At 47.9% G+C, this 12284-nt stretch overlaps 1 protein-coding gene across 1 annotated transcript; it reads right to left on the bottom strand.

Annotated features, from left to right (window-relative positions):
• Window positions 1-296: 296 nt before the first annotated feature.
• LOC308464854 (ras-related and estrogen-regulated growth inhibitor-like protein) lies at window positions 297-8646 on the bottom strand. Its single transcript, XM_080984473.1, has 4 exons — window positions 8390-8646; window positions 6276-6329; window positions 4487-4563; window positions 297-3241 (listed from the first exon to the last, which is right to left on the bottom strand). Exons 1-4 carry the CDS (start codon window positions 8502-8504, stop codon window positions 2822-2824), a joined length of 666 nt encoding a protein of 221 aa, XP_080840599.1. The 5' UTR covers window positions 8505-8646; the 3' UTR covers window positions 297-2821.
• Window positions 8647-12284: the final 3638 nt, after the last annotated feature.

The raw sequence follows: 12284 nt of genomic DNA, 5'->3' as shown, positions 1-12284 counted from the left end.
ACAGGCTGGAAGCTGGAGACACAGAGACCTGTTTGCTCTGTGCTGGATCCAAAGCTGCGACTGAAGGAGAAGCAAGATCTGTTGGGGTGTTGACGCTGTGAGCCCCTCCGTCCTATGCTCAGGTTGTAGAGATGTGTAAATAAAACCATATATCCTAAAGACACCACAATCTTGACTGACCTTCATTCCAAGCAAGCAGAGCCCTGAGTAAGCACCAGAAACCTTTGGAGTGGAGTCTCTCATTGCTTGGAGATTTTTGGGAACAAACCAAGAAAGTTCACCACAGTCCATCACCGTCATCATAAATAGTAAACTTTTTATTACTCATCCAAACATTACGACAGAGTGAGAGGTTTCTTCTGCAAGAGTTTCATTCCAGCAGAACAGTTCAATAACAAAATAGGTTTGAACGCAAACAAGAATCCCCCCAAAACAAATTTTGAATAAATGAAAACAAAAGGAAACCATGACAAAATGTTGTGCTGTATCCTCACTGCCTAAAATGACTCCACCTGTTCAGTCCTCTTCCAGGGCGCTGCAAGCCACCCTGCTTCTGGGCTGCTGCTATTTTGGGGTGGGATGATGGCAAACTGGGCAGTTATAGTTGATTGGGAGGTCATGAGCAGTAAACCTGCTTTCACAAAAAGATGGGAATTGTTTTTTGCAAAACGGAAGGTGACGGGATAAGGAAATGCACTGGAAAGTCTGGGATGACGCGAGCTTTGACGCAACGTCGTCTAACCTCTGCACAAACAAATCAGAGTAAATAGATCGCTCAGTAAATAGCAATCGTCATCTAATTTCCCTGCAGGCAAATCAGGTTGAATGCTCAATAAACAAATCATCTAAGCACCCCAGGCCTTCACCAACCTGCCCTGTTCTGGACTACAACTCTCATCAGCCCCAGCCTTCACTGCCATGCTGATATTCTCCATTAAGCTGTACACTTAATGGTACAGATGTGCACACAGTGGTTTCGAAATAAAAATAAATGATGGGCACAGCAATGAGGAAAGGAGGGCAAGATGGAACATCAGAACCTTGCTTACCGTATCAGGCTAGCTACCCAGGAGAATCTTGATGTGCAGAATGCAGCTATGCTTGCTCTCTTAAAAAATACTGGCTCATTGGGCAAGGCCACATCCTCAGCACAAGGAGGCCAGAAGTGGTTGGGTGGAGACGGGAGGTTTATGTCAGAGGAGAAGGTGGAGCCCAGTGGAAGGCACAGTCAGGGAACAACTGATGGGAGGAGCCATTTGGCGGAATTTGAAACAGACCAGTCTTCCGGGCTGGTTAGGGATTGAATCTGGTTAGGTCATTTGTCTTGGTAGAATATTGGCTGGTTGGCAACCCTATAATTGGCTGGCTGGCAACTCAGCACAACCAGAATCCAAATACTGTAACTACTTTGGATAGGTACACTCAATGGGACTTTGGACTCTCCTCCCAATCCCAACCAGCTTTGAAGAGCAGATCCCTGTGATGTTTCACCATCATGCTTTAGAAATGCCCATCTGTTCCAAAGTCATTTGCCCAAGCAGCATGGCATGTCTGTAGTTTGCAGGATGGTGTGTCTGTAGTTTGAGAAGCATCCTGTAAAGGCTAAGAACTTGCAGTGCGGCTGTTTGGATCGTGACCATAAGAGCTTCATATTCAACATCTATTAATAATAAAAATAATAATAAAAATAATAATAAAAATAATAATAATAATAGCAAATTTGGTGGTCAGGACTACTCTTATGTCTTCTTCCTAAAGCCAGTGGTTTAAACAAACTTATACAATAAACAAGGACATAATGGTAAACATTTTAGTTTTCTTTCCGGGGATAAAAAGAAGGAAAAAAATCCCCACGCACGCACACATTACAGAGTACTGGAAATTTGCCTCCTTGCTATTTAGCTCTTCTCCATCCCTCTTTTTAAAAGGGGAATTATATAGCATGCAACCGAGAGCAGGCGCCTTCTGGGTGGCTTTCAGCATGCATTGCAGATAACATTTAAAACAACATGGCAAAGCCTCCAGCTACCTCTGAGCACTTAAGTCAAAGAGAAAATGCTTTGGGTGGGTGGCAAGCGCCCACGGTCCAATCCAGCAGTGTTCTTGCACTGAACTGGCATGAGATCCATTTGAGCTCTATTTCCTACCCTAATCAGCCTAATCATTTCTCCAACCCCCGCAGAGCCTCCGAAAAGGTTTGCCTTCACACAAATGCCGTAATTGCTCTTTCGAACCCTGCCACTGCAGAGTGATTAATGTAAGCCGGCCTCTCCTGAGCAAAAGCCACAGCCTCTGACTCGCAAGACCCACCCTCTAACTCTGGAGATACAGTGTCTGCTTTTGCTGCTGTTCAGCGATGAAGCAAATGGTGCTCTGCACATGCTCCAAAGCACCTTCCTCGTCCTTTATTTTCACCACGCCGTTCCTGATCCGCAGCACCAGACCCTGGTAACACCGTGCGGGAGGTGTGCATCGCTCCTGCTTCCAAGACGCAAGATCACAGAATCACAAAGAGACCCCAAGCGGTTATCTAGTCCAACCCCTAGCAAAGCAGGAACCACATCTAAAGAACCCCTGGTAGAAGGGCCATCCAACCTCTGTTTCGGCTACTCTCAGAGACTGTGGTAAACTAGAAGTACATTTATAGCTGTCCATAACTCTAGGTCCAAGGTGTGCAAGCATTCCGCACCATCCTTCTGTGGTCATTTCGCCTGATGTTCCTTAGGGATGGATGCGCATCCAACTGAGCAGCCGTCACCAGAGCTCCTCCCCCATAATTCCCTAGTTCCTCTCTTTCCTCCCAGCTCCCTGCAACCAAAGCTCATTCAGTCCTTCTCCTCCCAAGGACAGCTGACATGCTGCGTACGAGTCCCCGGATGCCCACTGCCTTTTTGGTGGCGCTCCTGGAGTCCCGTACCAGGTCCAGGAGTTCGTGGAAGACCACCAGGGCGCCATGGTAGGTCTCGGCGGCAGAGATCTCGAAGAAGCCCGCGTCGGTGGAGAGGGCCAGAAGGCGGCCTTCCTCACTGGAGACGGTTCTCAGGTGCTGCAAGTCCCGCTTGTTCCCCACCAGGATAACGGGGACCTTCTCAGCGCCTCCTCTCTTCTTTAGCTGCTTGATCCTCTGGAGCTGCTGGCGGGCAAAATGGAAGCTGGCACGGTCGCTGATGCTGTAGACGATGACGAAGCCGTCGGCCCAGCGGAGCTGCTTCTCGTTCAGGCAACCCTGGAGCTTGGCCATCTGCACAAATTTGAATGAGGGCCGGAGTTAGTGAGGCGCTTTTATTTACTCCGACGTGGGGCTACCTTTGAAGGTGACTTGGAAAATGCAATTAATCCAGAATGCAGCAGCTAGACTGGTGACTGGGAGTGGCCACCGAGACCATATAACACCAGTCCTGAAACATTTCAGACCACAATTCAAAGTGTTGGTGCTGACCGTTAAAGCCTAAATGGCCTCAGGGAGCGTCTCCACCCCTGTCGTTCAACCCAGATACTGAGGTCCAGCGCCAAGGGCCTTCTGTCAGTTCCCTCCCTGCGAGAAGTGAGGCTACAGGGAACCAGGCAGAGGGCCTTCTCAGTAGTGGCGCCTGCCCTGTGGAACACCCTCCCAGCAGATGTCAAGGCAATAAGCAACTATTTTACTTTTAAAAGACAACTGAAGGCAGCCCTGTTTAGGGAAGTTTTTAACGTCTGATGCTGTATTGTTTTTAATATTCAGTTGGAAGCCGCACAGAGTGGCTGGGGAGACCCAGCCATATGGGCAGGGTATAAATAATAAATTATTATTATTATTATTATTATTATTATTATTATTATTCCTCCAAGGAATTCAAAGGTGGTATACATCATTCCCCCTCTCCCCTGTGAAGTACCTTAGGCTGGTTGGGCCAAGGCCACCTAGTGAACTTCATAACTGAGTGTGGATTTGAACTCTGGTCTTCCAGGTCCTAGTTTGATGATCTAACCGCTTCACCACCCTGGCACCAGCCCCTAATGCTCCTTCAGCAAATCGACTTTCAGATTATTAAATTAATTATTCAGGCCTCCAAAAGAGCTTCTTCTCCCTCCTTGCCCATCATGTATATCTCTGACTAATGGCACAACATCATTTCAGAGCATGAGAAGAACCCCCCGCCTCTCAGCAGTAATAATCCTCCTACGGAACCTATCAATTTACTTATTGTTATTTATTTATTACATTTATGTACCCCAGCTTTCCTCCAGGGAGCTTGAGGCAGCGTATATGCTTCTCCACCTCCCCATTTTATCCCTACAGCACCCCTGTGAGGCAGGCTGACAGCAAGTGATCGGCCCAAGGTCTCGCCCTGTGACCTTCACGGCTGAGTGGGGGGATTTGAACCCTGGTCTCCCAGCTCCTAGTCCAGCTCCCTAACTGCGGCATCACCGCTGGCAGTCCAGCTTCAGCCAGGCATTCGCCTGTTGTGGAAATTGCCTCGGAGAATTGTGCATGGTGATGTCTTACCTGAGGGCAGACGGAGTCCCAGATGCTGAAGCAGGCTTCCCGGCCAGCCATTATCACTTTGTGGGTGTAAATTGATTCTGGAAGGGAGGAGAGGTGGGGAGAAAATGTGTTAATAACAGCGCAGGCCGCAGGCTACATTAACTGGTCTTATTTCTGGTCTGTTGGCCATAATAAATTGAGGGTGGGTGTGCATTAACTCTGTAGCCATGCCTTCAAGGGCAGATTGTATGGATTGTATAGGGCATGGGTAGGCAAACTAAGGCCCGGGGGGCGGATCCGGCCCAATTGCCTTCTAAATCCGGCTCACGGACGGTCCGGGAACCAGCGTGTTTTTACATGTTTAGAATGTGTCCTTTAATTTGAAATGCATCTCTGGGTTATTTGTGGGGCCTGCCTGGTGTTTTTACATGAGCAGAATGTGTGCTTTTATTTAAAATGCCTCTGTGGGTTATTTGTGGGGCATAGGAATTCGTTCATTTACCCCCCCCCCAAAAAAAATATAGTCTGACCCCCCACAAGGTCTGAGGGACTGTGGACCGACCCCCTGCTGAAAACGTTTATTGACCCCTGGTATAGGGGATGTAAAAGGTAATGGTAAAGGGACCCCTGACCGTTAAGTCCAGTTGCAGATGACGGGTTGCGACCCTCATCTCGCTTCACTGGCCGAGGGAGCCGGCATACAGCTTCCGGGTCATGTGGCCAGCATGACTAAACCGCTTCTGGCGTACCAGAGCAGCGCACGGAAACGCCTTTTACCTTCCCGCCAGAGCGGTACCTATTTATCTACTTGCACTTTGACGTGCTTTTGAACTGCTAGGTTGGCAGGAGCAGGGACCGAGCAACAGGAGCTCACCCCGTCACAGGGATTCGAACCGCCGACCTTCTGATCAGCAAGCCCTAGGCTCTGTGGTTTAATTCCTTAGCCCTTGCCGCAATGCTGCTCCAGATTGATGCGGATTGATGTCCTTTGTTTTATAGCTCCAAGGAACGTGATTTGGCTTGCATAGTTTTCCTTCTCCTCATTTTAAGCTCACAAGAACCCTGTGAGGTAGGTGAAGTGAGTGATGGGGCCAAGGTCACCCAGTGAGGTTCATGGCCATGTGGGGATTTGAACCCTGGTCCCTCCCAGGTCCTAGTCTAACACTCTAACCACTACACCACACTGACTTGCAGTGCGGGAGCCCCTCCCCTATCCAGATTAGGACCATATTGTGGTATCTCCAATGTCAGTCCTATTCAGAGGTGACCCGTTAAAAATTAACTTAGGTCCATTAATTTTAATGGAATTTTACTTAGAAAAGTTGCATACAATCCATATTTGCATAGGGTGGGTGGGTGGAGGAAGGGTTATTTATTTATCATTATGCATCTATCACACTTTTCCTTCAAGAATCTCAAGGAAGCATTCAGAGGGGTTTTTCAACCAGCCCAACTCCTATTTTATCCTCACCACAACAACCCTGTGAGGTGGGAGATGGTGAATAGCACAAGGCCAAGGGAGGGAGGGAAGGAAGGAAGGAAAGTGAGGGGGTGACCAGGAGGGGAGGAAAAGGAAGACAAAAAGGATTCTATTTATTTATTTATTTTTCAAGATTTATATGCTGTTTGATGATCACAATGAAACCCCAGAGAGCTTTAAAAAAAGAATCAATAGCTTTATTATTTCTGCATATCACTTTGAGTTTTTATTACAACCAAGTGGTATATAATTTTAACGTAAAAATAATTCGTAGATTTGATTATTGGGGGGGAGGGACACCAGAGAAGGATGATCTCAAAGGTCACTTACCAATATCTCCATATTCGCCAATAAACCTCCGAGTCAGAAACCGAACCGTCAAAGCTAGAATGTGGGAAGAAGCAGCAATATTAGGATGGCATCATTGATCCAGCTGCTACAGGCAATAAATTTTTATTTACTGGTTGGTTTCATTATTGAATTTATAGCTCACTTTTCCCTCAAAAGAGCTCGAGTTGGTCCACACGGTTCTGCCCCTCCTCATTTAATCCCTCACAACAACATCCCTGTGAGGTAGGTTAGGCTAAGAGGCAGGGACTGGCCCAAGGTGAAGTGGGATTCATAGCTTCATAGGCGTAACAAGAATGATTTGATTTTGGTCAGACTAGAAGTGACAGAAGTGACATCACCACATCCCAGGTGAGGATTCATCCCAGATCCATCGCAATTACAGAGAGAGAGAGAGAGAGAGAGAGAGAGACAGACTGATGTGGGGGGATCTTCCTTTGCCATCTACTTCCCCAGAGCCCCATTCTGACATGACCTTTCCCCCCACTTCCAATACTGCAGCTCCATGAAGGGGTAAAGCAATGAGAATGGGCGCAGGAGACAGATTGTGAGTTAAGAGGTGGGTTTAGCCATGGGCCCGTCTTTGCGGTCCTCCTGACACGATACCCAGCTGCTTCTGAAGTGATCACGCCCCACTTGACTCAGAATGTAGGCATTTCACCCACGTTGCAGAATCCTAGAAATTGTAAAGTTGGAAGGGACCCCTAAAGGCCATTTAGCCCAACCCCCCTGCAATGCAGGAGTCACAGCTGCAGAACCTCTGACAGTTGGCCCTCCAGCCTCTGCTCAGAAACCTCCACTGAAGGAGAGCCCACCACTTTCTGAGGGTGTCCCTTCCACAGGGCTAGGCCTCTGCCCAAAGTACTCATACAGAAGCCTTTACCAACCTGGTGCCCTCCAGAGGTTGTGGACAGCTGTCAGCCCTACAGCTGTGCTAAAGCCACAGACAGCCCTCGCCTTTCCCCTTCTCTCCCCGGCAGACTACATTTAGATTGCAACGGGGACTATGTTTTCAAATTGTACCTCTAAAGTGGCTTTACGTTGATGGTATTTTATAAAAAGCTGGCAAACAGCAGTGACGAAGTCGTCCTTTGCAGTGTTCAATGCGCTGTTCCTCCTGGCAGGGAGGTCGATCTTCTTGTCCCCTGGTTGGAAACCAAGGGGCTTGCTTTGATATTCAATTCCCTGTTTCCTATCCTAGCTCACGGCATAGTTGTGACATGACTAAGAGAAGAGTGGAAGGCAATAGGAGAGAGCCACCTTCAAATACCTGATGGGCTGCCCCATGGAAGATGGAGCAAGCTTGGGTTTTTTTGTTGCTCCAGAGGGTGGGACCCAAACGAATGGATTCAAATGACAAGGAAGGACATCCCGACTCAACATTAGCAAAAGCTTTCTAAGGGTCAGAGCTGTTCAATGGTGGAACGCACTGTCTCCGAAAGTAGTGAACTCTCCTTCAAAGAGAAGTTGGACGGCCAGGGATTTTTTAGCCATGATTCCTCCATTGCAGGGGGTTGGATTAGATGACCCTTGGGGTCCCTTCCAACTCTACAGTTCCATGACACCAGCTCCTTTATCCTCAGCAAAGATGGCACTTTGCAGCATGAGCAAACAGGCAGCCAAACTCCTGCCCCAATGTGCTTACAAACATGTGGACCATTTAGCCGACCAGATCCAAGCCAACTCCTTAGCTTGAGGCCTGATTAAAACTGACAGCAAAACTGTGGAAGCTGCCCTATACTGAGCCAGAGCATAGGTCAGCCTTGTCCTCACCTTGTGCAGGGAGCCTTTGCCTGCCCCCTGCCAGATGTTGCTCAACGACGAGTCTCTGGCCACTGGCCATGCTTGCTGGGGCTGATGGGAGTTGCAGCTCACCAACATCCGAAGGGCTGAAGGTTCCTCGCCATCCTTCTCCGTTCCAATGCCCTCCAGATGTTCTGGACTACAACTCCCAGCCAGCATGGCCCAATGATCAGAGCCGATGGGACTAACCCCCAGTGACTCTGTGGGGTCGTTCCCAGCCCTGTTTGGAGATGAGACAGGGATCGAACCTGGAATCCCTTTACATGCAAAGCCAGCACTTGCAGGTCACTCACCTGACTTGCCCACCTTCCCAGCTCCAATGACGAGGATGTTGGCTTCCAGTTTGGGCAGGCTCCCTTCGGATATCTTTCCGGCCTGCTGGAAAGCCATCCTCAGCTTGACCAACATTTGGAGTTTTAATCCCCTGGAGGAGAGAGCGAGCAGAGAGCTCAAAGGGCGCAGCCGGCAGGGTGTTCTAAAGGAGCTTCTTGGCAAAGTGCTTCCCTTCCTCTGCCTCTGCTTCACTCTCCCTCCTTCTCTCCTGCTGGTATTTTATATAGCGGAGAGGAGGGGCGGCTGCTTGAGTGGCAGGGACAGCCAGGAACAGCTCTGCACTGTGCGTTCTGTGTTCGACGGAGCCTGAATATTGCAAACAGGTCACTGAGATATTGCACACAGGTTATTTTTGACAGAGTCTTTGTTTTTTAGCAGATCGTCCGTGGAAAAAGAAACTAGCTGAAATGGAGGGACGAACGCAGGCTGCTGTACATGGTTCCCCCCACCCCGTCATTTAATCCGCACAACGACCCTGCGAGGTGGGTTAGGCTGAGAGTGAACTACTGGCCCAAGGTCACCCAGGGAGCTTCACTGTCGAGTGAGGGGGGACTTGAATACTGGTCTCCCAGTTCCTAGTCTGACACTCTTAACCACTACGTCATGCTGACCATTGTGCAGAGACTGCAAGAAAAAAATTGTATGGATAAGCAGCACCCTTCCTACAATAAGCACCCAGCGGGAGAGCAGAATACCTGGAAGGAATGCCTTTGGCTGCCCTAACGTATGCACCAAGCAGAGAATGAGCTTTCAAGTCCCTGTGGAACAAATGTCAGTCTATGAGAAAGAAGCAATTCAGGGCTTTGGGGAGAAAATTGCAAAGGGCATCAAAAGAGGAATTTTTTAAAAGACGTCAGCAGTGGGCAGAAGCAATGCAAGGAAGCCAAATGGGTTGTTTTTACTTAGTTGCAATATTTATGGTGCTGTTGTTTTTTGTTGTTATTGTTATTTCCATGTAATTTTTTATGGAAGTTTTAAAATGATAAGGAAAAGAAACAAATTTCCAGAAGATAAGTATGAAAGTGATGAGAGAGGGGGTGGGGATACTGGAAGAGGGCTATTATGCAGCACTGATGCATAAATATTGTGGTTTAACAAATACTTCTGCCTATTTGGAAAAGAAGATACAGTGGTACCTCGGGTTAAGAACTTAATTCGTTCTGGAGGTCTGTACTTAACCTGAAACTGTTCTTAACCTGAAGCACCACTTTAGCTAATGGGGCCTCCTGCTACTGCTGCGCCACCGGAGCACGATGTCTGTTCTCATCCTGAAGCAAAGTTCTTAACCCAAGGTAATGTTTCTGGGTTAGCGGAGTCTGTAACCTGAAGCGTATGTAACCTGAAGCATATGTAACCCGAGGTACCACTGTACTGCGATTTTATTTTATTTGAAATGTTCATAAGGGGATTTATGAAAACTTGAAAATGTCAGAACGATTAAACAGAACAAATCTGGCTTTCTTAATAATAATAATACCGCTAGAGCAACAAAAGAGCCTTGCTCTGATTTCAATTAGTTTTCTAAGGTCTCATATACACCTCCAGACTTGGCTGGACCAGGTAGCACCACTCTGCAGCTACTGCCTTGCTCCCCCGTGACACCCCCCCCCCCATTAATGGGGAAAGAGGCCGTGGCAAACCCACATTTGGACAAGCCCAGTGTGGACAAGCCCATATTCTGCCTTCCCAATAAGGCACTTCCTTCTTTCCAAGCTCTGAGAAGAGACTAAGGAGAGGTGCTGCCACCTTGTGACCAGAAAATAAAAAAAAATCCCATAAAGAGTAGAGTCACCTCCAGATAATCATCTTGATTTTCATGTTGTTCATCTTGATTTGTTTGAATCAGATTTGCAAGGAGGTTTGATGACAACCTGGTTATCTCCAGTTTTCCAGCCTGCACATACCCAGCTCCCTCGGCTGTTCCTCACAAGGCTTGGTTTCCAGACCCCTGATCATCTTGGTCACCTTCCTCTGCGCACCTTCCAGTTTGTCAATACAGTGGTACCTCTGGTTACGTACTTAATTCGTTCTGGAGGTCCGTTCTTAACCTGAAACTGTTCTTAACCTGAAGCACCACTTTAGCTAATGGGGCCTCCTGCTGCTGCCGCGCCACCAGAGCACGATTTCTGTTCTCATCCTGAAGCAAAGTTCTTAACCTGAAGCACTATTTCTGGGTTAGCGGAGTCTGTAACCTGAAGCGTATGTAACCTGAAGCGTATGTAACCCGAGGTACCACTGTATCCTTTTTAAACTCTGGCGCCCGGAATGGGACACAGTACTCCAGATGTGGTCTAAGCAAGGCAGAATAGAGTATTACTATTACTTCCTTTGACCTGGACACTATACTTCTGTTGATGTAGCCTAGAATGAGCTTTTTTTGCTGCTGTAAGGTAAATAAAAAAGAAGGTAAAAGTAAAGGACCCCTGGATGATTACGTTCAGTCAAAGGTGACTATGGGGAGCGGCACTCATCTCACTTTCAGGCCGAGGCAGCCGGCGTTTGTCCACAGCTTTCTGGGTCATGTGACCAGTATGACTGCTTCTGGCGCAACGGAAACACCATGACATAAATCAGAGCGCAGGGAAATACTGTTTACCTTCCTGCTGCAGCGGTACCTATTTATTGATTTGCACTGGTGTACTTTTTAACTGCTAGGTTAGCAGGAGCTGAGACAGAGCAACAGGAGCTCAACCCATTTTGTGGATTCGAACCACTGACCTTCCAATCAGCAAGCCCAAGAGCTCAGTGGTTTAGACCACAGCGCCACCCACTGTGGCGGGTGCATCACACTGTTGACTCATGTTAGGTGAGGCTGAGAGACAGGGACTGGCTTTCAAGGTTGCCCGGTGTGAGAGTTTCATGATGGCCAAGTGGGGTCATGAAACCTCTTCTCGCAGGTACTAGGAGACTGGCACTCTAACCACTAATGGGGCAGGGAGGAAAAATGAGGATTTGTCTCCCTTTGGCAGGATCATCTCAGCCTCCCAGATAACAATGCAATGCTGCAAAAGCAGGCTGCCTCTGGAGCTTTCCCGCTTCAGCAGTCAGTGGTTGGCAGGTTTCTCCTTGTATTACGCTTGGCTTGTTTTCCTAGACTTCCTGAAACCCACGCTTGCTTCCTTGCTCATTGTGAAATTTTCTTATCGATTTCCTCCATTGTTCAGGAGCTGATTAAAATCGTTGATTGTTGGGTTGCCAGCTGACCCAAGGAAGAATGTGTGACCCTCACAGCCTTGGGAGGTTGCAAAGAAATAAATAAATTCCATAACATGAACCCATGTGGTTTGTGCAGAGTAGGGCAGAGTTGGGGAACTCTTTGCAGCCCCAGAACCACATTTCTTCAGGGACAACTTTCTGGGGAGTGGCGGGGTGGGGACTGTGCGTCAGGAGTGGGTGTGGCCAAAGGCAGGAAGTGGGTGGAGCAACAGAGATGACTGTTCAGTAGATTTATCCCTCTCCATCCGCCATCCAAGCAAGCAATAAGCAAACTCTCTCTCTCTTTCACTCTGTGTGTGTGTGAGAGAGACAGAGAGACAGACAGACAGACAGACAGACAGACAGAGACAAGCATCCAGTTACAGATAGGTAGCCGTGTTGGTCTGCCATAATCAAAATAAAAAAAATCCTTCCAGTAGCACCTTTAAGACCAACTAAGTTAGTTCTTGGTATGAGTACCAAGAACTAACTTAGTTGGTCTTAAAGGTGCTACTGGAAGGATTTTTTTTATAGAGACAAGCATGACAGGGATAACCACACAAAATGTAGGGGAATACATTTACAGTGGTACCTCGGGTTACATACGCTTCAGGTTACAGACTCCGCTAACCCAGAAATAGTACCTCAAGTTAAGAACTT

Source organism: Podarcis pityusensis, assembly GCF_964106645.2.
Source record: "Podarcis pityusensis genome assembly, chromosome: 16".
Taxonomy (NCBI): Eukaryota; Metazoa; Chordata; class Lepidosauria; order Squamata; family Lacertidae; genus Podarcis; species Podarcis pityusensis.
Note: the sequence above shows the minus strand (reverse complement) of the source record. Positions and strands in the feature narration are given on the sequence as shown.